General features: G+C 53.2%; 4 protein-coding genes across 4 annotated transcripts; all 4 read left to right on the forward strand.

The window, feature by feature from the left end:
• Positions 1–955: 955 nt before the first annotated feature.
• On the forward strand, positions 956–5,368 carry cesA-2 (Multidomain esterase; the record flags this gene model as incomplete). The annotated part of the gene is made up of 5 exons (XM_036645757.1): positions 956–1,218; positions 1,293–1,383; positions 1,439–4,734; positions 4,808–5,065; positions 5,134–5,368. 5 exons carry the CDS (start codon positions 956–958, stop codon positions 5,366–5,368), a joined length of 4,143 nt encoding a protein of 1,380 aa, XP_036489039.1.
• A 472-nt stretch (positions 5,369–5,840) lies between these two features.
• Positions 5,841–7,285, forward strand: tif-1 (ATP-dependent RNA helicase eIF4A; the record flags this gene model as incomplete). The annotated part of the gene is made up of 4 exons (XM_036645758.1): positions 5,841–5,877; positions 5,938–6,012; positions 6,079–6,503; positions 6,563–7,285. 4 exons carry the CDS (start codon positions 5,841–5,843, stop codon positions 7,283–7,285), a joined length of 1,260 nt encoding a protein of 419 aa, XP_036489284.1.
• A 7,458-nt stretch (positions 7,286–14,743) lies between these two features.
• On the forward strand, positions 14,744–17,470 carry CGCS363_v013910 (uncharacterized protein; the record flags this gene model as incomplete). The annotated part of the gene is made up of 1 exon (XM_036645759.1): positions 14,744–17,470. The coding sequence occupies one exon, from the start codon at positions 14,744–14,746 to the stop codon at positions 17,468–17,470; it is 2,727 nt and encodes a 908-aa protein (XP_036489888.1).
• A 1,227-nt stretch (positions 17,471–18,697) lies between these two features.
• On the forward strand, positions 18,698–23,728 carry CGCS363_v013911 (Bloom syndrome protein-like protein; the record flags this gene model as incomplete). The annotated part of the gene is made up of 2 exons (XM_036645760.1): positions 18,698–19,095; positions 19,147–23,728. 2 exons carry the CDS (start codon positions 18,698–18,700, stop codon positions 23,726–23,728), a joined length of 4,980 nt encoding a protein of 1,659 aa, XP_036489889.1.
• Between the last annotated feature and the right edge of the window lie 1,085 nt (positions 23,729–24,813).

The following is a 24,813-nucleotide window of genomic DNA, read 5'->3' on the forward strand; positions in this document are numbered from 1 at the left end:
GAACTTCGGAACCTCCTCATATGCCAAGATGGCCAGAAGGTTCGATGCCTGTTCGGGAAGGTTGCACTTGAACCGGAGGAAACAGGCCACAGCGGCCGGGGCTCTGGGCCTAGCGGTACGCGGCACCGAATCGGGCGTATTGGAAAGCTGGGATAGGATGGGATGGCCACGGGGACGCGGGTGCGGTTTGCTGCCTGTGGCCCTGTGCGATCCAATGTCACAGTGCCGGCCAGGTACTCTTCTCGTTGCATGATCTCGCTACGGCTGGTTCAGGTGGCGCGATACGAACCACCCCTTTCGTAAACCATGCGAACTGTCTGCGAGCAGGAACTTATGCTTAACAGGGAACAATGAGTGCTTGGCTAGGGCGTAGGGTTTAGTGACAGGCGATCACCGTCCAGCCTGTAGAGGAGGGATCGTAAAGGCACGTGATGGCCAAGTCTATCTCGGAGTACGAGATTGACAGGAGAAAACCCAAGATATCAATTGTTGATAGTCAGTTTCCTGTATTGTAAGTGGCAGCCTAGCCTGGGCATCGCCGATCTCCTTCAAGAAGCAATATTTCTCACGCACACCCGGGGTACCGAAGGTAACGCTCTCAGTTCCGACACCGATAAGCAGCATGCCGTAGGCGACCTCTGTCTCGGGCATTGAGGCCTCAATTTCCGAAGCATCCAGGATCTTACCAAAGTCCTGTTGTGATTAGGTCGTCAGGTGTCATGGCAGGAGAAGGCCTGTCGCATGAACACGGACGGTCGTTCGAAAGTCGGCTGACGATATCGCTCCTCGCATGTCACTCATCATTGACACGATGCAGCGTGATGTGCAGAGTATGCCATCCGAATTCATATAAATGGAGCGCAGATCCCATCCCACCCCCTTTTGAATGAATTGCCATCCATCTGTGTTGCACAAAGCCTTAACTCTGTCTCTCTTTTAGTTCTCGAGGCGCAAGATGAGGTTCCTCAATTCTCTTGTCAGCCTCTCCTGGCTCGGCTCGCAGGCGCTCCTCTTCGCGGACACTGTGACAGCCCACCCCACTTCCACGGATGTTACTTTCATTGATGATCCTATTGTCAACGAGACAACAGCATGGGCCCAGCTGGATGATGATGTTGGATACCACGGTCCGAAGAGGCGTGATGACAAGACGCCTCTGAGAATCATGGCCCTGGGCGCCTCCATTGTCTTTGGTGTCGGCTCGCCCGACCAGAACAGGTTCGTCTCAAGAAGCTGAATGAAGCTTGGTGTGCCCAAAAGTATCTATCTGCTAATCAGAAGCTTCCATCCAGCTACCGCAAGGTTCTGCGCCAGCAGTTGCGCCATGACGGCCACCCGGTCGACATGGTCGGCACCAAGAACAGCGGCAATATGAAAGATAACGTAAACATCTTAGTACGCAGGCCCGTTTAACGACAGAATGACTGACCGTATATAGGACGTCGAAGCTGTATCTGGGTTTATCGTTTCTGAAATCCACGACCTCTCCAAGGCTTCCTATAAGTTCAAGCCTAACATGGTCATCATCAATGCTGGCACCAACGACATTGTTCGCAGTATTGACAATGCGAACCAGCACATCCGTTTCCGCAACATGATCCAGGGCCTCTGGGACAACATCTCCCCCGGGACTGTTGTCATCGCCACAACTATCCTGCCGATCGGTGGTGAAGCTGATGCTAGACGTCAAGCCGTCAATGAGAAATATCGTGAGGTCGTGCGGGAGCTGTACGCCCAGGGGCGACCCATCTTCCTCGCAGAGATGGATGGCCACATCGCTCTGTCGGATCTTGATGACGGTGTCCACCCCAACGCGCAGGGGTTCAAGAAGATGGCCGGGCCTATCTACGCCGCCATCGGCCGTGCGAGGTTTCAAGGCCGACTGGTGGAACCTCTAGACGCCGGGGATGCTCTCGATCAAGGAGGTGTCGGCTGCCACAAGGTGCCAGGCAACGGCATCAACGCTGGTGCTCTCACACAGGTCGGCAGCGGCTACGATGATGGTGAGTACATCCACGACGCTCAGGACATGGGCGCCGTTACCACCATCACTAGCGACTGGGATCGCGACCAGTGGTTCTTTGCCCGCATCTTCCGCTCGGACCGTGACGATCTGCTCGGTTGGATCAAGAACGGAGACAAGGTCCTATACGCTGTGCGCAGAAATGACGGCGACGGCAAATTCACCATGATTGGCGACCTCGACGTACACGACAACTGCATTCAGAGAGGAGTCCAGTGGGCTGACCTCAACGGCGACGGGCTCGATGACTTTGTCTGCATCGGCTCCGACGGTGCTGTGTTTGCCAGCATCAATAACGGAAACGGTGGCGGCGGCACACTGCCCACGTTTACACACATTGGTACCTGGAAGGCCAGGGATCCTGCCTACGCCCAGGCCGACATCCGCATTGCCGACATTGACGGCGACGGACGAGCCGACTTCGTCGGTCTCAGAGGTAACGGCGACGCTTGGGTCTGGCGCAACGGTGGCATCGGCAACAAGCCATCCTACTTCCAGGCCATGGGTAGGCGTTTCGAGGGTAAAGGCATGGGCAACCTCGCCGGCACACGCTTCGAAGATCTCAACGGTGACGGTCGCGCCGACTGGCTCTGGGTTTCCGACAACGGACAGACGACGACGTATACCAACTCGCGAAGCTGTCACTGGGGCAAGGAAGGTGATGGCCTCTACTCTGCCTGGCGAATCGGCACCAACAAGGCTTCGGGCAAATCTCCAACGCACACGGGCGGCATGGCCAACGGTATCCGGAACAGGATTCACTTTGCCCGTGTGTACGGCAGCCCGCAGGACTTTGGTCTCCTATCGCGCAAGGACTACGTCTGGATGGAGCACAAGGAGCTCTCTAACGGGAAGCACGAGTTCAAAGTTAGGGTGTGGAAGAGCAAGGGTTACGGTGCGACCAAGCCTAAGGCTGACGGTAACTTTTACTGCGATATGACGGGCAACGGGCGCGATGACTACATTTGGGTTCTCTCTAAGGGCGAGATGGACCTGTTTGAGAATGCTGGCAAGGACTTCATCGCCAACGGCGAGAGTTACTGGAAGCAGCCGGGACAAAAGGCCTTCTTCAAGCCGCCCAGGGATCTCGACCGTCGCGATATCCATCTGACCGACTTTGATGGCGATGGCAGGTGCGATATCATTTACGTCGACCACAACAACGGGAACCGCGTGGAAATGTGGAAGAACAACTACACACCCGGAGGGGGTTTCAACTGGCAGTACATCGCCAACCCGGCCCCTGCGCTTAATTGCCCCGAGAAGCGCGGCGTCGGCTTCCGCGACTGGCCGATACGTTTCGCCGATATTACGGGAAGTGGAAGAGCCGACTACGTCTGTGTTGAGAAGGATGGCCGCATGTGGGGATGGACGCAGGACGGTAACGGCGGCTGGACGCATGTCGACCAGTTCTTCAGCGCCAAGGGCCACGACCGCGCCAACCTGCAGTTCGCGGACGTCGACGGTGACGGTAAAGCCGACATCATATGGATCGAGAAGTTCACCGGCGACTCTTTTGTGTACTACAACCTCGGCCGCAGGGATATCGGAGGGTCTCGGTACCACTGGGCGACAATCCCAGCCGGAGGACCGGAGAAGGCGTATGTCGGAAGCTTCGCCGGTTCGTGCCAGTACTTCCCGGACTTTGACGGCGACGGCCGCGCGGACCTGCATAGTATTCAGGCGACATTCCCCAACACGGCCGTCACGGCGTACAACAGGTGCGGTGGAAATCGCAACGGCGACGACTGGGATCCTTCGTACGAGCCTGAAATCGTTATGCCACCACCGGGACAACCTATCGAGGGTACCCCCGGCGGTGGCGGCGCTCAGCCTATCGAAGACGGTTGGAGAGAGATTCCATGCACGCACCAAGGCGTCACAGATGCCAGAAAGGACGCCGAGTGGCGCTGGGATCAGGTCCTGACGCCCGCGGCCTGGGCCGCCGCCCTCCGGAACTACAAGTCGGATAGTGAGTCGAACCCCGACTTCGCGTTCACCCGCTCTATCAGCAATTTCTTCAACGGACCCGAGTCCATGGACTGCCACAAGCTGACGGGAGGCAACGGCTGCACGGGGGGCTCCTCCTTGCAATGTAACGACACCAACGCCCCCGCGGGCTACTTCATCCTTAACTCGTTCCGCAACATCAACGCCATCCTGTGGAACACGTACGAGGCACTGGGTGACTCGTACGCTGACGCCACGAATTCGATCGAGCCGTTTGGCAAAACCTTCTCCCCCGTAAAGGACAGCGATCTGAGCGTGGCTATTCTCATCGACATCCTCACCCTCGGCTACGGCGCCGTCATGGCTCCAACGTGGAACAAAGCGATCAACAAAGTGCCCTGGGCGAAGAACCACGGCGACGACTTCAGCACGCTCAAGGATTTCACCAACGATATGGTCTTGGGTGGGTTTACCCTGACCAAGGACCTCATAGGCAACGTTGTGACTAGCCGGGACTCGGCCCTCACAGTGAACTTGAAGCTGGTAATCAACGCGTGGGAGACGGCCATTGACAAGTTCGCGATCGAGATCTTCAGCGGTAAGGGCGACAGACTGTCCAAGATGATTGCCAACGGCAAGATGATTTCCTCGGTGACTGTCATTCCTTCGACCAAGGAGCTGCGGGCAGACATTGACAAGGCTTTGTATGCCACGCTGATCCCCCTGGGCTGGAAGATCTCCAACCGGGATCTAAACCCATTGTATGCATCCCTCATCCTCTCATAAAGATCGGAAGAAGCAACAGCTTTGGGGCAAAGTGCTGACGACATCTAGCATCGTCGATTCGAAACGCAGCTGCGATGCCGCAGACAACGACGAGTGGATCAAGCTGCGCATCACTAACGGCGCCATCAAGTCCGAAAAGGTCTGCATCGACGACCGTGCTTACTTCCTCCTCGCCGCCGAAAACCCCAAGCAAGAGTGCGACGACGACAAGTACGGCATCGGCTGTTCTAAGTTCGACGGCCTCCCCGGCACGAGCACCCTGGGACCTTTATGGGGCGGCGTTACAAGGGAGGATATGGTCAGGGGGTACGCAATTCTTCTCTCTTTCAACTGCCGGTGATTCTTCAGAGGATGTGAAGCTAACAGAAAGGCAGCTCCATCAACACCTTCAAGGCCCACGGCAATAAGAACCAGGAGAATCCTCGGGTGCCCGGAATCCTGGACGCTGAACAGATTGACGCCATGGCGGAAGTCAACATCCAGGCGCCGTACGTCTTCAACTTCCCCATCTGCGACGTCAACACCTCGTTCAGGGGATACTATGAGGGTGGTCTCGCTGGCCATGTCAAGAAGAGCTACTTCCCATGCAATCTCAACTACGATCTTTAATACCTAAAGCTATAACTATCTTTAATAAACAGTTCATTTGTTTCTCAAAGTGTTCTGTACCTATCAAGTCTAGGCACGGCACATGCCCAAGGCGCAGCAGTATTGCTCCCTGCCTCGAATGTGATTTTTGAACGGGAGCGCACCCAATAATGAACTCGAGACTGGCTTCCAGATGTCTCTCACAGCCTGTGTACGCTAGCGGCTGACGCACAAACAGGTGCCCTTCCCCGCGATTAAGCACAGTCCTCATGAGTCAGATTTTAGGCTGCAGTCCCCCATATGCAACACAGGGCAGTAGGATTGCATCAAAAATGACGTAACCACTGTTCGGGCTCGGTTTAAGGCATTTTCAATTCTTTCCAACCCTCTGCTCTCATTTTTCCTTCTCTCTCCCATGAGTAAAATTTGACATCTTCTTGACCCTGCATCTGTAAAGCAACTGCAAAGAGATCCCGCATGGCTACCGAGCACAATGGCCCTTGATATGGACTTCGAGAATGATCCCGAGGGTGAGTTTTCCCATCCTCTTGAAAAATTGTCAACTCCGAATGCTGACTTACGTGATACAGAATACACGGAGTCTGGACACAAGAAGACGGTCGCCTTTGATGATATGAACCTCAAGCCCAATCTTATCCGTGGTGGTAAGTCCCAATGATACATTGGAACAATTATGCTACGTCTAGTTGCTAAGCAAGACAACCCGCTAGTGTACGCCTACGGTTTTGAACGCCCTTCTTCTATCCAGCAATGTGCTATCATGCCCATCCTCAATGGCCAAGATGTAATTGCTCAAGCCTCCTACGGTGCTGGCAAGACGGCTACTTTGGTTATCTCCACCCTTCAGAAGGTCAATCCTGATCTGAAAGCCTGCCAAACCCTGATCTTGGTTCCCAGCCGCGAGTTGGTTTTGCAGACCCAGGAGTTCATAGTTGCTATTGGCGACTTAATGAATATCCGGTGTGGTGCCTGTATCGGTGGAGTCAGCGTGCTCGACAACGAGAAGATTCTCCAGGATGCCCCCCCGGTGGTGGTTGGAACACCTGGCCGCCTTAAGGACATGATACAGCGTGATATGCTCAAGACTGCGAACATAGAGACGCTTGTCCTTGACGAAGCTGATGAAATTCTTGCTGTAAGCGTTTGGGCAAGCTTTGGATTCTCTTAAGATTATTACTAACCAAAGTATCCCAGCGTGGTTTCGCGGATCAGATCTACGATATCTTCCACCTTCTTTCAAAGCCGGTCCAGGTTTTAGTTACCTCTACTTCAATGCCACAGGACCTTCTCGAAGCTACTGGAATCTTAATGCGTAACCCTCGTCATATCTACATCAAGAAGAAGGATTTCCGCCTCGAAGGCATCAAGCAGTTCTATATTAATGTTGAGAAGGACGAGTGTAAGCTTGAAACCTTCCTCCACCTATGCGCAAGTATCACGACGTTTCAGACAATCACATTCTGCAACACCCGCAAAAAGACCGAATGGCTCAAGGAGAAGATCAATGCCCCCAACCTTCCCTTCTCCGCCATGCACGGGGATATGCCAGCGTTTGAACGTGCTGAAATCATGAAGCAATTTTGTTCTGGTTCGGCGAAGTTATTGATTGCTACTGAGCTCCTCGCCCGTGGTATAGATGTTCAGCAGATTCCTTTGGTTATCAACTATGATCTGCATGCTAACTATGAGGGTTATGTACATCGTGTCGGTCGTAGCGGACGCTTCGGCCGAAATGGTGCCGTTGTCAATTTGGTTACCTCAGATGATACCTGTCTAATCAGTAAGATCGAGGATTTCTACAATACCGAGATAGAAGAGACGACTCTTGACAATGTCAAGCTCTATTTAATGGAACAAGAATGGGCTGAGAGTAAAGAGATCTCCCCCCGCCAGGCGAGAACGGCGGGCCCTTCGTAACCGCGTGTAAAGGTTTTGCCCGTTCTCAAGGATACGTACACAATACACATCCAAGTCAATTTGTCAAGTGGCCCGGGGCCGAGTTCCGTCTTGCACTATGTCTGAGCAAATTCGGGGCAAAAGTTTCCTCTAACGCTCTGTTGGGCGAAGTGGCCAAGAAGTGCACTATGTCCGAGTAGGTAGGTGTCACAAGATCCGCAGTCAGGCGCTGCTGCATTTGTCTGACCAAGCCGCTGTCAGCATCGGGACTTCAATCTTGCAGCATTCCCAGCTAACAAGGCTCTTGCGTCATTTAACCATAAACAACTCATCCGATACCATCTCATTACATTTGGTCCAAACTTTGCCTTCAATCGATTCAAGTTCGTCTATCAAGCGGATCAAAGCGTCCGCTCTTTTGTGCTGCCTCCCGAGGTCTGTGAACATTCGCGGTCGGCAGCACATTGTGATGCTCCCAACCCTAGGCTCCAACTCAGAGCGGGGTTCTTATATTTGAGTCAGAATTTGCATCATTAGTCGCCCAAACGGAAAACCATGCGTCCAACCTATTCTCACGGCATCCTACCCGTGGGGTCGATCCGCGTTTTAGATATGCGACCAGCGCTAAAGTCGTCCAAAGTTCCGGAGTGCGAGATTCCCGTAATCTCCCTGCGCGATGACAAAAAAGTACCGTCTTATGAGGCTCTGTCGTACTGCTGGGGCTCGCCACTATGTCGCTCAGGTGCGGCTAGATCACCCACCGCCTTAAGGCCGCAACGTTAGGATGGTTGACCTGGATGGGAGCGGTAATAGGCTTAGACTACGAGTTAGTGGGAATATTGTAGAACTATATAAAAGAGGTTGTGTTGAATCTAACGCTAGTGTCTGGGTTTGGTAGAATTCCTCCTACTATGGTGAGTCTGGTATTGGAGAGTGCGACAACAGAATGTTCTTGGTGGGGTGCAATTGGGATAGGTGAGAGAACCTCCTAATTCTGATTAGCTTGGGTCACTATGCCACCCGACGCAGCATCGATGACGGCCGCTAAGAGCAGGAGGATAGAGCGCATGCTAGACAAGTGCAACAGAGGGCGAGTGTAACTTGACATCGAGTCCAATGATGGCAAACATCAATCTTCTTCAAACCTTATGGAGGAAGTGAACATTGATATACGCATTGAAAGGTGCATGTGGTCGTCTCATGCCTAGACTTCATTAGTGCTGACATCATATTTGCCCAGCCATCAGGATCAACCGAAGTATAGTGCTAAGGACATTACTGACGACCTACTGGATGATAGTGCTGAGACGCACGACGGAAATCGTGGCTGAAGTGTCGAGTCTACGGCTTGGTGATGTCTGCTTGCGCAACACGGTTTCTTGGCATACGTGAGCCTACAGGCGGGGCCTGTGACATTCGTAGACCACTCGCGTTGCGCAGAGCTCCTCTTGTTGCATCAAGTAGCCCTGTTGATAGCGATCCTTGAAATTCGTGTGCAAATCATCGGTATCAAGAAACACAATTTTACGGGACTCGCAGGGCGGGGCAATGGCGAAGTCAACCGTTGCAAACAGTGGTATTTTGTGCCACGATGTTCAGGTGAATAGGGACGGCCAGCGAACATCTGGTGTTGCATATATCGCCCGTCTGAATGTGTCTTGTTGAATGTATGTTTTTCTCACGAATAAACCTGTGTTTTACCCCATGGAACTTGCTGAAGACGATTGATCCAGCGGCTCTGGGCTCCCAACACCAAGGCGTTTGATACAAATCAAGAGCCGAACGGAAGAAAACAAATATCATGAGCCTCCCAGTAAAGGTCTAAGTCGCGGGATCATCCTCCGTAGACCTTTCCTTTAGTGAGTCTTACCACTCGTCCTCCGTTTTCCGCACAATCCCCAATTACAAGGTAAGGGCCGTCGTCCTTATCCTCGACCTCCCCGAATCTCACCTTCACATCAGCCAACAGTCTGGCTCTTGCCTCATCCGATAACGCTCCACCACCAACAGGGATACCAAAGTTTGGGTTACCCCTTGTTAACGTTGAGACGTTCATAAGAAGCCGCGGAACCTGAATATTCAGGTCCAGCACAACGCCTACGACCGCTGCGAGGAGCAAGACGACGACTGACACAACAAGAACACCCATCCATGCTGCATCGTAGCGCAGTATGATTACACCGGTGGATATCGTGGCCTGCGTGTCCGCGACATCGGTGTCTCTGAACACGCTGACGTTGCTGAAATCCGCCGGGTGCCCCAAGAACGAAGCCTCGGAGCCAAGGATAGCGATCCAGTACGTGTTGAGAAGCTGGGCCATCCGGATAGAAAAGGTCTCTTCCCCGACGGTGATGCGGTATGAAATATCGTGGACTGCTGAGACGTTGAGGGCCGTCTCGGGGTTCTCGAGGAAGCCCTGGATGGCGGTCTGAGAGTTATCCGAACGACTGCCCTCGGTCGTAGTCTTGAAAAGATTGAAGAAATAAAGTGGAGTGGACGCCCTCGGGCGGGGACAACTGTCAAGGAAGGTGCCATATGTGTTTCCTTTGTCCGGCGAGACGGAATGCCGCATCTCCACCGGTCGACAGTCCCAGCCGATGCAAGCAACCCGGACTTCGACGAACGAGGTGGTCAGGGTGCAGTTTGCGAGGGTTTTATCTTCTAACCTATATGGATAGTATCCTGGCCCAGGGTTGTATAAGAGGCTCGCGGCGGTCTCTCGGCCCTTGCAAAGAGGGCCCCGGGGACGTATGTAGCCAATATCACCCCATTTGAATTGCGTATGACAACCTTCGTCTGAATCTTGCACCAGATAAGTGCCGTTCCATGTCTGCTCCGAGGATGCACATGCGTCCATTATAACTTTGGTCAAGTTGCTGCCAGATACTTGTATAGCGCAGTCCGTTTTGAGGTATGATGTTTCGATAGCGAAGGTGGAGTTATGTTCTTGAGGGACGTTGGCCACGGGAATGCCAAGAAGGCTGGCATAAACCAGGGAACTTGGATCGTCATCGACGGATATCCAATCGTTACCTGGATCCCTTTGGGGATTCTGTGGCAAATGTTCAATCATGGGTATTTTGATGTTGCCCCAGGAGTCGAGACTCGAGTTCTTGACTTGAGCGGATGCTCCAACTGAACCATAGAACAGAGCATTGATAGGGACTTCCTCGCCATAAGTGCTAAGTTCCATAAGCCGACCGGGGAGAGTAACTGAGGTTGTCATATACGACATGTTCGTAACAGATTCAATCGCTTCTGGATTCTGCAGAACAACTCGGAGAGTAGCCTGGCCTCCAAGGGGTGAAAGCGACCACATAAGCGTCAGGATAAGTCCGACGATCCCGACCCTTCTCGAGTCGATCATCGTGGTTACTGTGCCAGTCATTGTGGTAGATCCGAAAAGGTTGTCCAAGAATCCGATATGTTCTCCGCGCTGCAGTCTCCAGTGTGCGTAACTCTTGATGGTTTTACCCACAATGAAAGCGAACACTAATGGCATTATGGTTGGGCCCTTTTGAATGTTAGATGTGAAAGCGTGATGATAACTTTGGATTATTAAGGATGTCGTACCAGCCGAGAGAATTCGTAAACAAATTGCCATATAGATGGTAGGCTTTTAACCTCTCGACCGCTGTAGCCGAAGAGGAACCCGATGTAGGCAATGATGACAGCTACCATCAGGATGCAAAGCGCGTTGAGAAGTATCCCCATGGGCTTTGACGATTCGCTCTGGACTTTCTGAGACGGCCATTGCAGCAGCGTTGACTTGATTCTGCCTGGTCGCGGAGGCGCCTCGCTGCTGTCTTCGCCCAAAGTCCTCGCGGCTGGCCGGTCTCGGGAAATGTCGGGCCCCGCGTCTTCTGACGTGACCGAGGAAGGCGGCCTCGAGTTGGTGTTCGCTCCGAGTTCCCGTGGGGTCGTCATTGCCAAAGCATGTGCGGATTAATCGGTCGGAGTGGATCGAGGGCGAATACGCCGCGAACGCGAAGGCAGGTCTGTGTAGATGCTAACGCGAAAACCTGTCTCGCTCCTATTTCCTGGAAGCTCTCGAGTTTTGTTAGGAGGGTGCGGGTCCCGCAAGGGTAGTCTTCGCCTCGTCAAAGGGTTCTCAACCAGTGGAAGGCGGCGATTTGGTGTTGGGCGGTTAAGTTTAGCTGTTGGTTCGAGCGGCACAGCTTCCTGCCAAGCCGTGCCAAGCTCGGCTCTGTTGGTTCGCATGGCGCAGCTTCTTGCCAGGTTGCTTTCCAGTGAGTGAATGGACAACTGATTTCTAGACAGGGACACCTGTTGCGACGGACGCGTTAAGGTGTTCAGCCTGACACGCTCAGTAAGCTGCAGCTACAGCAGACAGACATTATAGACTAATATTAATATCAGTCATAATCATAAGTCTAGATATTACATATAGAAAGAGGATAGCGATATTAGTTAGGCAGATTAGTATTTATAGGGACACTACCTATCTCTATAGCTTAGTAGAATCCCTATTCTAAGATCTATAGATATATCTAAGAATCCTTATAAAGGATAGATTAGTAGTTAGGTTAGTAATAACTAGTAAAGATATAGTTATTATAGTTAGCTATCTAATAGTAGGGTCTGCTAATAGAAGCTAGGGATTAATACGTTCTAATAGTACACTAAGTTTTAGTCTAAATTATAAGTTATAAGCTAATAGTAGATTAGATCTTTAGAAACTAAGGTAATTAGTCTTAGGCTTAATAAGTAATTTATAGTAAAAGTAAGCTAAGAGTATCTTAAGGATAAATACTAAGTTAATTACTAAAGAGCTATAGAAGTTTAACTATAAACTAAGCTTAAAGTTATATTATATATAAATCTTAAATAGTTTTATTATTCTCTTTATTAATTTCTAACTAAGTATTAATAAGCATTTAGTAGTTATTAGTAAGTACTTAGTAGTTCTTATTAAGCGTTTAGTAATCTATATTATTTACTTAGTCTTATTTTATTACTATATAACTTATTTTATAGTTCTTTTATTTTAAGTAAGTCCTTATTATTCTTATAATCCTATAGTATAAATATCTTATTATAGCTACTTAATACTTAAGTAAGTTATTTAGCTATTATCCTTATTTATAAGTTATAATATTAAGTTCTAATAGTTAGGAGTCTAATCCTTAAACTAAATTTAGTTTAATAATTAGTTAGGATTAGTTAAAAAAATCTATATATAGTCCTAGTTTCTTATTAGAAAAAGTATAACACTACTTAGTTATTCTATGCTGGAATGCGTTAAGATACAGCTATCTATGTATAGCTATTAGCCTAACCTAACTAGAGCCCTACTAGCTAACCTCTACCTAACTTAGAAATCTCAACGCGTTCCCTAAAGCCTCTAATTAGCTAGTATTAACTTTAGTGTCTCCACCTTTAATTGAAATCTTAATGCGTTCTGAAATAAAACCTCTTCTCCTAACTGATAGCTTATGAACTAGAACGAAGAGTATATTAATAGCTTCTATTATAGAGAGATAAAAAAGAAGAAGAAGAAAAGTAAATAAGAAAGAGAAAAGAAAAAATAGGTTTAAGGAAGTAATAATTAAGAAGAAGAAAATAAGTAGAAAAAAAAAAACCGCTTTATAGTATACTTCTATTATTAAAGAAGACTAGTTAAATTAGTTTATAGTAAAAGATAGCTTTCTTATCTCCTCTTCTATTATTACTGCAACTTAAGCCTATAGTATTATATAGCTTAACAGATAAGTAATACTAGCGCCTAAAAGCTTTATAACTGTATTTTAATAAGCTTAAGCTAGTCCTTATTTGCTAGCCTTATAGCTACACTTTAAAGCTATTTAAGGAGCGTATAAGCTACTACCTAGCTGAGAAGTATAAGGTTCCTAAGCTATAATACTATAGGCTAGGCGCTCTAGTAAAATCCCTATAGCTAGGGGACCTAAATAATGTTACTTTCTATCCTAATAGCTTCTTACTGCATAAAGCGCTAATAGTTACTTATAGCTATACCTACTGCTATTATAGCTACTAGATAGTAAGTAATAACTTAATATACTGCTATATTATAAAATTATATAGTATTAAAGGCTTATAAAAGATAGATAGCTAGTAATAAAACTATATCTATAGTAATATCTTACTATAGAGCTAGTTGCAAAATAATGCGTAAGGCTTTTAGATAGCCTAACATCACGTCCACGATGGCTAACATACTGGCAACGACGGCTTCAAGTAGAAGCCGTTGAAATCCTCACCAAAAAATAAGTGGGTCCGTGCAGACAGGGGGTAGAAGCCGTTGTTTTCCAGTAGTGAAGAAGCCGTTGAGATTTCCCGCAGTAAAATACACAAAAGTAGGATGCAATGAAAGCTTGAATGAAGGCAATTATAACCATCTAGTTCTCAGTTCGATAATCAGCAAGGTGAGTCTAGAAATCGATGAATAGCGTAGTTGATGTTTTCGTGATGCGGTCCCAAACCCCACATTAACTAGCCAATCACATAACAGGGATATCAGCCAGGCCAGAAAGCCCGACCGACTGATGGAACGCAGTCAGGGAGGAAAGTAGATCAAGGAGAAAGTATACGGAATTAAGGGGCAGGAAGGTAAGGTTATAAAGAGAGGACAGGAGGAATCATTTAATAGTAGTAGACCAAAGCAAGCCATCCGTATAGGTAAACATGGAGCCATTCGTCCACAACGCGCAGTATTCCATTCTAACATACTGGCAACGACGGCTTCAAGTAGAAGCCGTTGAAATCCTCACCAAAAAATAAGTGGGTCCGTGCAGACAGGGGGTAGAAGCCGTTGTTTTCCAGTAGTGAAGAAGCCGTTGAGATTTCCCGCAGTAAAATACACAAAAGTAGGATGCAATGAAAGCTTGAATGAAGGCAATTATAACCATCTAGTTCTCAGTTCGATAATCAGCAAGGTGAGTCTAGAAATCGATGAATAGCGTAGTTGATGTTTTCGTGATGCGGTCCCAAACCCCACATTAACTAGCCAATCACATAACAGGGATATCAGCCAGGCCAGAAAGCCCGACCGACTGATGGAACGCAGTCAGGGAGGAAAGTAGATCAAGGAGAAAGTATACGGAATTAAGGGGCAGGAAGGTAAGGTTATAAAGAGAGGACAGGAGGAATCATTTAATAGTAGTAGACCAAAGCAAGCCATCCGTATAGGTAAACATGGAGCCATTCGTCCACAACGCGCAGTATTCCATTCTGATATGCACATCATGTCAGTATGCAGTAGTAGCGAACGAAGTCACAGCACATCTGCGGAACCACCATCGGTCAATCACCGCCAAGGCCAGGGGAAAAGTGGCTAAATCGGTCAGCAACATTCCCAGCATCATCCGCAGCCAGGCCGATTTGCAGTCGTTCCAATACCCAGACCCCACGGTTGAGCCAATTGCTGATATTGCACCACCCCGGGCGGACGGTTTACGTTGCCACGCGTGCCGTTATATTTGCCGCCGCGTGCGAAATATGCAGGAGCATTGTCGGGTAGAACACAGATGGGAGAATGATTGGCACAAGGGGGGTGATGTTCGCAAGAAAGCCACCGCAGTCAGGGATTTACCGTGGACAACAGGGGTGCCGTGCCAGCGGTTTTTCTTAACACGGGCCGCGAGCGGATGGTTCGAGGTGGCCCAGGGACAGATAGCCGACGAGTCTCTGCAAGGCGCTCCGAGTAGAAGCCCGGCTCAACAGGCGGTGGACCGCGTTCGAGATCTCCGGAAAGTCCAAGCAGAACGTGTGAAGACGAGTCACGATGAGCTGATCCGCGTCGCCAACGAAAGACTCGAGCCCAGCCCGTGGCTGGCCCGTGTAGGATGGGCGGTGCACTTAAAAGGGCTCAGTGCCAGCGCACTCTTTAACACAACAGCTCCCATCAATGAAGATGAGGTCGTGCTTCAGGCGATGTGGGCGACGGTCGACCGCGTGCTGGACCAGGCTCGAGCAACGTCTGCTCCCAATACCGTCGGGCTGGCCGTGCTGTTCGAGGCGCAGCGTACAGAAGCGCACGTCAAACCAAGGAGGCCGTTCGACAACCGCATGGAGGACGACACGTGGGCGAGATATAAGGGCGTGTGGCTAAGTCTGTTGTGCGTCTGGTTCCGCACGCAGGAAATGGACGACGACAAGCGGCCGCCGTATAAACTGACGTCGTCACAGGGAGAGGCGTGGGACTTTTTCGAGCAGATGGCGGAAGCAGCCAGCACGGGGACGGGGCATCAAACGCAGGAGAAGCTGGAACGCGCAGCACTCGACATGCTCATCAGCATGCTGGACCACCAGCTGAAGGGCGGAGACTACAGCAGTGCTCTTCTCAGCGCTCTCGCGGTGATGGGTATTGCCGAGAATGGCGGCTGGGTTCAGATCACGGACTACACGACGAAGTACTCAGCCGTCATCAAGATAGCGCGCATGTTAGTGATCCATCAGGCTTACGTTGAGCGCCACGACGAGGTTGCCGAGCTGGGAAAGTCTCTGGGTAACGATGAAGTAGAGGACGCAGCGCAGAGTTTGTTCCAGCACACGCGGGCAAAAGTGCGGCGGTTCATGACGCGGACGACGGGCGACAAGGATGCGGAGCCGACACCGATGGACTGGATTCTCGAGACGCGGACGTACGGGATGCACATCCAATATAACACAGCAGCGGCTGGTGTCATCGACTGGGTCGGTGATCGCGTGTCATACAGGCGGGTACGGTTCACGATGGGGCAGCTGTCGGACGCACTACATGAGCTGGTCCGAGAGACGCGGGAGCTGCTCGCAGAGCTGACGGCGACGGAGGATTCGGGTTCGGCAGACGGTCCCGAAAGCGATGTTCAGTCACAACTGCCAGCCATCCCATGGTCGTCAATCGAAGACGACCACAGCGAGACAAAGCCCGGGTACTCGTTTCTCGCCGACGACCGCAACAGCTGGGTTTCTGCCGGGGACGGATGGCTGTTCATGCGGCTGGCGCGGTCACCCGCCGCTGCAGAACGCTGGGGACTGAGCAGCAGCATGGGCAACGGTCGCGGGGCGACAGACCGGCCATTCCAGCCGTCAGCCGTGCAGGAGTTTGGTAGGACGTTTGAACGACTCCGCGAGCGACTGTGGATGCTTCTGCACATGCTCGGCGGACAGCCGGCGCGGGCGAGCGAGCTTGCAGGTCTGCGGACGGTCAACACGGTCAACGGGGGCGTCCGCAACATCATGGTGCACGACAAAATGTTGTGCTTCATCACAGCGTACCACAAAGGTTACCGGACGACCGGGCAGGCGAAGGTGATCCACCGATATCTCCCGAGGGAGGTCGGCGAGCTTATCATATGGTATCTTTGGCTCATCTTGCCGTTCTGGCAGGAGGTGCAGGGCATCATGCACGAGGCCAGCGGGTACAGCGCGTTCATATGGGCAGACGACATCATCCGGCAGAGGGACTCGGAAGCCAGCAGCGCGGCGGCAGGATTAGAAGAGCAAAGTGGCAATAACATGGATATCGGGGATGGCAACAATCACAGTACAAATGAAGATGAGGCTGGTGATGAGAGCACAAGTGTGGGCGACTGGACGTGGAAAGAGGAGCGAACGTGGACGACAGACAGAGCGCGGCGGATCATGCAGCGGACCAGCATGAGACTGCTGGGATGCCAGGTCAACGCCAGCATGTGGCGACACATCGCCATCGGCATCGCCAACCGCTACTTGAACGAGTCGTTCGGCCGGCCGGGCGGAGACGATGACGGCGTGGGATCGGAAGAGGGGACGGACGGGGTCGAGGACAGCCCGTGGGACTTGCAGGCGGGGCACAGCACGCGGATGGCGGGCATGATCTACGCGCGAGAGCTCATGCAGTTCGGCAGCGGTCTCGCGGCGAGGCAGCAACAGTTCCGCCGAGTCAGCCGTCAGTGGCACAGGTTTCTGGGCTTCGGCGCCGAGGATTCGGAGTCGAAATGGGGTTCCGCGGGCTGCAAGAGGAAAAAGACGGAGGCGTACGAAGGGCCACGGCTCGCAGCCAGGCTCCGACGATTTGAGAAGCTGAGGAGAATCGACTTGGAGGGCCAGCTGCGGCAGATGACGGGGGACGACTCGGCGATGTTCCGCGGAAACCAGAGAGAAGCGGTGCTCGCCATCACCAGCGGGCACACGCCGATCGTGCAGGTGATGGGGACGGGCGGTGGCAAGAGCGTCTCGTTCATGCTGCCGGCATTCTGCTAACATCACGTCCACGATGGCTGACGTCGGAAGCCATTGAACGCCCCACCATGGAATTAGGTGGGTCCGTTGAGACAAGGGCGGAAACCGTTGTTCACAGCAAGGTGGAAGCCGTTGAGATTTTCCGTAGTAAAATAGGTAAAAGTAGCATGCAATTAAAGCCACAATCGGTATAATTATAGGAACCCAGTTCTAACATCACGTCCACGATGGCTTCAAGTAGAAGCCGTTGAAATCCTCACCAAAAAATAAGTGGGTCCGTGCAGACAGGGGGTAGAAGCCGTTGTTTTCCAGTAGTGAAGAAGCCGTTGAGATTTCCCGCAGTAAAATACACAAAAGTAGGATGCAATGAAAGCTTGAATGAAGGCAATTATAACCATCTAGTTCTCAGTTCGATAATCAGCAAGGTGAGTCTAGAAATCGATGAATAGCGTAGTTGATGTTTTCGTGATGCGGTCCCAAACCCCACATTAACTAGCCAATCACATAACAGGGATATCAGCCAGGCCAGAAAGCCCGACCGACTGATGGAACGCAGTCAGGGAGGAAAGTAGATCAAGGAGAAAGTATACGGAATTAAGGGGCAGGAAGGTAAGGTTATAAAGAGAGGACAGGAGGAATCATTTAATAGTAGTAGACCAAAGCAAGCCATCCGTATAGGTAAACATGGAGCCATTCGTCCACAACGCGCAGTATTCCATTCTGATATGCACATCATGTCAGTATGCAGTAGTAGCGAACGAAGTCACAGCACATCTAACATCACGTCCACGATGGCTGACGTCGGAAGCCATTGAACGCCCCACCATGGAATTAGGTGGGTCCGTTGAGACAAGGGCGGAAACCGTTGTTCACAGCAAGGTGGAAGCCGTTGAGATTTTCCGTAGTAAAATAGGTAAAAGTAGCATGCAATTAAAGCCACAATCGGTATAATTATAGGAACCCAGTTCTCAGTGTTTTATTCCGTGATATGAGTCCAGAAATAGGTGAATAGGGTAGTAGATGTTTTTGTGATGTCGTCCGAATCCCCGCATTAACCAGCCAATTATATAACAGGACCATCAGCCAGGCCAGAAAGCCCGACCGAGCGATGGAACGTAGGCAGGGAGGAAAGTAGATCAAGGAGAAAGTATATGGAATTAAGGGGCAGGAAGGTGAGTTTATAAAGAGAGGACAGGAGGAACCAGTCATAAACAGTAGATAGAAGAAAGTAACCAATACATGCCAAAGATGGAGCCATTCGTCCACAACACGCAGTATTCCATTTTGATATGCACATTATGTCAGTACGCCGTATTAGCCAACGAAGCCACGGCGCATTTGCGGAATAACCATCGGTCAATCCCCGCCGAGGCCAGGAGCAAGGTCGCCGGATTAGTCGGCGATATTCCCGGCATCATCCGCAGCCAGGCCGATTTGCAGTCGTTTCAATACCCAGACCCCACGGTCGAGCCAGTTGCCCATATCGCACCGCCCCGGGCGGACGGTTTGCGTTGCCACGCATGCCGTTATGTGTGCCGCCGCGTGCGAAACATGCAGGAGCATTGCCGGGCAGAACACCGGTGGGCGAATGATTGGCAGAAGGGGGGCAATGTGCGCAAGAAAGCCACGGCAGTCAGAGATTTGCCGTGGACAACAGGCGTGCCATGCCAGCGTTTTTTTTTAACACGGGCCGCAAGCGGATGGTTCGAGGTCGGGCGGGGGTTAGGGGTGGCCGTTCAAAGCGAGCCATCGGGGCCGGGGACGGACGACACGGCGTGGTTCGTCACGTTGCACGAGAACCAAGAGAAGCGGTTCGAGGCCGACGCGCGCGAGGAGGTCAGTACAGTGGACGAAAAGTTGGAGCCGAACGGGTGGTTGTACCGCGTCGGGTGGACGAGGGATTTGGAAGGGTTGAACAAGACGCAGTTACAGGAGGCCACGCGACCAATTGAGGATGGCGAGGAGACGTTAGAGGCCATATGGGCCGTGTTCAACAGCGTCGCCGACAAGGCATGCGCAACAGCAGCACCGCACAAGGTCGGGCACGACGTGTTGTTCGAGGCGGAGCGGAAGGAGATCGGCCAGAAGCCGGTGCGGCCATTCGACAACCGCATGGAGGACGACACGTGGCAGCGGTACAAGGAGGTTTGGCGTAAGATGGTGAGCATATGGTTCCGCATGGACGAGTGGCCGGAGCGCGAGCGGCCGCCGTATCGGTTCACCATGCGTCAGGGGTCGTTGTGGGATGCGTTCACCAGCCGTGTCGAGGCGGATGTCGGCAGCAGGCAGGCCGCGCAGGCGGAGGAGGTCGAGAGGATGTGTTTGGACGCCATCATCGCCATCATCGAGGACCCGTACAAGCAGAGCCAAAAGGAGAGCGCGATGATCGGCGCGTTGGCGGTGTTGGGCATCCGCGAGGACGGCGGGTGGCACCAGGCGACGGAGTACACGACGAATTATTCAGCCGTGATCAAGGTGGCCAAGATGTTCGTCGTGTACCAGGCGTGGTTGGAGCGGAAGGACGAGGTGGTGGCGTTGACGGCGACCAAAGGGGCCGAGGCGGCGTACGAAGAGGCCAGCAGCGTGTTCCATTTGGTGCGCGACAAGGTGCGGCGGTTCATGACGCGGATGCCCGGGCGGCCGGACGACGAGCCCAGGGCGATGAATTGGATTTACGACGCGCGCACGTACGGGATGCATATCCGGTTTAACACGGTGGCGCCGGGGATGGTGGATTGGAGCGGCGACCGGATATCGTTCCGGCGGGTGCGGGTGCGGGTGTGCGAGTTGGCCGAGATGTTCCACGGGGTAGCGCAGGAGGCGCGGACGTTGTTGGCGCAGTTGGCGGTGGTGGACGGGGATGGGGATAGGGATAATGATCCCGACAGGGACGGGCACGGCGATGGGTACGGAGGCCGATCAGCGTTAGCAGCAGCGTTGCCCGCCATCAGGTGGGACAGCATGCACGACGACCACAGCCAGGACCGGCCGGGGTATTCGTTTTTACACGACGACCGCAACGAGGCGTGGGTGGGCAAGGGGAAGGGGTGGATCGCACGGCGCATCGCAGAGTCGGAGGCACGGCGGCGGGCGTGGTTAGACCCAACGCGAGGGGCGGCGGCGGCGGCAGTGGCAGCAGCAGCAGCAGCAGCAGCAGGACAGGCGGAGGAGGTCACGTCCAACCGCAGCGATAGCCACCACCCATACCGCGAGAGGACGGTGCAGGCATACAGACAGGCGTTGGAATCGTTCCGGGAGCGGTTGTGGATGTTGATGCACATGGTGGCAGGGCAGCCGGCGCGGGCGCCCGAGTTAGCAGGCATCAGACACAGCAACACGGCCAACGGCGGGGTCAGGAACGTGTTCGCACACGACGGCATGATATGTTTCGTCACGTCGTACCACAAGAATTACCGCCAGACGGGGACGGCCAAGGTGATACACCGGTATTTGCCGCGCGAGGTCGGCGAGTTGTTGGTGTGGTATTTATGGTTAGTGTTGCCGTTTTGGCAGCAGGTAGGAGGCATCATCCATCAGACGGACCGGAAGAGCGCATTTTTATGGGCGGACGACGTGGTTGTAAGGGGCAGGGCGGCGGGCGAGGCGAGCCGTGATAACACCAGGGGCGACGAGCGCCGCAATAACACCAAGGACAACGACGCCCGTGACAACACCGAGGACGACGACGCCCGTGACAACACCATCACAGACGAGAGCGCCAACGCCACCCCCGGCCGGGCGCCGTGGACGGACGAACGGTTGTGGACGTCAGACAAGGCAAGGCGGATCATGCAGCAGCACAGCGAGCGGTTGGTCGGCAGCAAGATCAACATCAGCGGGTGGCGGCACATGGCCGTCGCCATCGCCAACCGGTATTTGAACGAGGCGTTCGGACGGGCAGACGACAAAAACAACGACAACGACGACAACGACGACGACATAGGCGTCGAGGACAGCGCATTGGATTTGCAGGCCGGGCACGGCACGCACGTGGCGGGGATGATATACGGGCGGTTGTACCAGGAGGCACCGTTCGGCACGGCGGCGTTGCGGGACAGGTTCCGGGCCGTCAGCCGGCAGTGGCACCGGTTGTTGGGGTTCGGGGCGGAGGACCGGGGCGGCGGGGCACCCACCAAGCGGCGGCGGACGGCGACGACGGCGGCGGACGAGGAGTTCGAAGGGCAGCGGCGGCGGCGGTTCACGCGGTTGCAGTTAGCCAACGCCGGCGGGCAGTTGCGGCAGATGATGGGGGACCCGCGGGCGGCGTTCCGCGGCCAGCAGGAGCGGGTCATCCGGTCGATCATGCGCGGGGACGACCCGATCGTGCAGGTGACGGGCACGGGCGGCGGCAAGAGTTTGTCGTTCATGTTGCCGGCGTATTGCGCACCGGACGGGGTGACGATCGTCGTGACGCCGTTGGTGGCGTTGCGCACCGACATGGACGCGCGGTGTTCGAGGTCGGGGTTGGCGTCGACAACGTGGCGCGGCGGCGGGCGGGCCAACACGGCCGCAGCAACGGTGGTGTTCGTGACGCCCGAGTCGGCCGTCACGCAGGGATTCCGGGATTTCGTCGGGCGGTTGCAGCGGCGGCAGCAGTTGGACCGGGTGGTGTTGGACGAGTGCCACGTCGTGTTGGATGGGTCGAGGGGGTTCCGGCCGGCGTTGCGGGCGTTGGGGCGGACGGTGCAGGAGTTCGGGGCGCAGTTGGTGTGTTTGACGGCGACGTTGCCGCCGGCGGAGGAGCGGGAGTTTTTCGCCGTGACGGGGATCCGGCAGGAGCGGGTGCGGGTGTTCCGCGAGGCGACGACGCGGAGGAATATCGAGTATGGGGTTGTTGTCGTTGCGTTAGGGTCAGGGGGTGGGGGTCGTGGTCGTGGTCGTGGTGCGGCAAGCCACAGGCGCCGGGCAGAGTCAGGGTTAGGGTTAGGGTCAGGTCGGGAGGGTGAGGACGGCGAGTTGAGCGCCGTCGAGGAGCGCGGTTGCCAGGAGGTCAGGGATTGGTTGCGGCAGCAGCCACGCGGCAAGGCGGTGGTGTACAGCAGCACGATCGAGGGCGTCGAGCGGATGGCCGAGGCGTTGGGGTGCGCAGCGTTCCACAGCAGCATCGGCAGCACGGAGGACAAGGCGTCGAGGTTGGAGGCGTGGAGGATGGGCGACGGCGCCGATGGGGGCGTCATCGTGGCGACGAACGCGTTGGGGTTAGGCATCGACGTGCCGGACGTGCGGTTGGTGGTCCACGCGGGCATGCCGCGGCGGTTGCGGGATTTCGTCCAGGAGAGCGGGCGTGCCGGGCGAGACGGCCAGCCAAGCCGGTCGGTTGTTATATGCAGTAGGGCAGCCGTGGAGGAGAAGGAGAAGGAGAAGCAGAAGGAGAAGGAGGCAGGGGAGGCAGAGAAAGATGGGAGGGCAGCCGGAGGGGGATGGGAGGTGTCAACAAGGACATACATCAGGGGAGAGGTATGCCGGCGGATTGTGTTAGACGAGGTCATGGACGGGCGGGTGGACCGTCCAGGGTGCGAGGAGGGCGAAGAGGCATGCGACATATGCCGGCAGAGGGCGTCGGAGGTGATGTGGGTAGACGACGGGGATGGAGATATGGATAGGGACAAGGACGGGGATAGAGAGGGACATGGAGCCAGAGAAGACGAAGAGATCAGGGCCGCGTTCGAGACCAGTCAGCAAGCCAGGCAGTTCCGCCAGTGGCAGGCCAGGGCAGAGCGTTCAGGGTTAGGGGAGGAGGGGGAGACGTTCAAGCAGCAGTTGGCGCGGTGGGCGGGACGGTGCACGTATTGCGGGATACGCCGGAGAGAGAGCGACGGGCACACGTTAGACGATTGCCCAGGCCGCGGGGAGCAGGCGTGGGGGTGGACGGCGCAGTACAGGAGGCAGATGGAAGAGGCCATGTTCGACGGACGGATGATGGAGAATTTCAGCAGTTGTTTCCATTGCGGATTGCCGCAGGGTTGGTGTCGGCGATGGGAGCCGTTGGGCGAGGACGGCGGGCGGTTCACGGAGGTCGAGGGCGGTTCATGCCAGTACCAAGGGTTGATGGTTACGATGTTCGCCGTCGCAACGATCGGTGTGGGGTCGAGGGTGTACGAGGAGACGGTGAGGGCGATGCGCAGAGCGGACGGGTTAGAGGAGTGGGCGTCGAGCGAGAAGGAGGTATATAAGTGGTTAGGGCAGATGATCCAATGGGGAGGGGTGCAGTCAAGCAAGTTGTGCCGGTTGACAAGCCAGTTGTGGCAGAAGGCAGTAGAGGGCGTAGCAGAGGGGTGATCAGGCAGGGCAAGGCGGGGCGAGTAGGGGCCGTACATAGGAGTACGACAGTTTAGGGTAGGGAGTAGGGAAGTATAGTAGTAAAGGATAATAGAAAACAGAGCATCAGATGTTTTTTCACACAGAAAGATTTAATAGCACAAGAGAGCAGGAGGTGGAAGATGACAAAGAGTAACAGAGGGGATGAATCATGAGCAAGGAGCAAGAAGGGGGGAATACAAGGAGCAGCAAAAGGTATAGGCAACAGTGGAAGGATGGAAAGAGCAGAGAAAGGGGCCGGAGAGAAGGGAAAAAAAAGAAGTAAAAAGGGGATGTAAGAGCGTGAATATAATACAGATGTAGTGTTAAAGATTTCAGGGCCAGTTTTAGGGTTAGATAGCATAGCAGAACAAAAGGGCAGAACAGTAAGAGGTTCGTTAACAAAGGCGAATTAGTAAGAGTATAGGAGTTATAATAAAGCAGATTCGGGGGCAAGCAGAGGGAAAGAGAATAGTATTAAGATAATAGGAAAGAGTAAAAGATTTGTTATAGAAAGAGAGCAGAGTACACCGAGAAAAATTACAGCCAAAAAGGGGTAGCAAGGTCAGCAAGAGAGGGGGAATTAAAGAATCACATACCAAAGATAGCAGATTTATACAGTAGACAGTAGTTAAAGATAAAGGGAGGTAGAAAGAAAGTAGACAGAGAGAAATAGAAATACAAACAGATAGAAGACCAAGGGGGGAAAAGTAAAAAAACGGATTTCAGTAAAAGAGAGGGAGGGAGATTCATTTAGCAGCCCATAGAGGTAGAGTATAGGGGAGCCAGGGTTAGTACACAGTAAAGGTCAGAGATAGGTTAAAGAGAAGGATTAAGGTCAGAGTAGGAATCAAAGTCAGGAATACAGCAAACAGAAGGGTCAAGAATAGGGCAGAAATAGAAGTCAGCAATAAAGCAAAGTTCAGGAGGGATAGAGTTAAGAAACAGATAATAGAGGGGACATACAATTAGCAAGCAACAAGAAAGGGGGGATCCAAGGAGCAGAGGAAAGTAGAGGCAAGAAGGGTAAAGTATAGAGAGGAGAGAAGGGATAGGGAAGACGGGAG

Source organism: Colletotrichum siamense (assembly GCF_013390195.1).
Source record: "Colletotrichum siamense strain Cg363 chromosome Unknown KSG_Cg363_contig09, whole genome shotgun sequence".
In the NCBI taxonomy this organism is placed as follows: Eukaryota; Fungi; Ascomycota; class Sordariomycetes; order Glomerellales; family Glomerellaceae; genus Colletotrichum; species Colletotrichum siamense.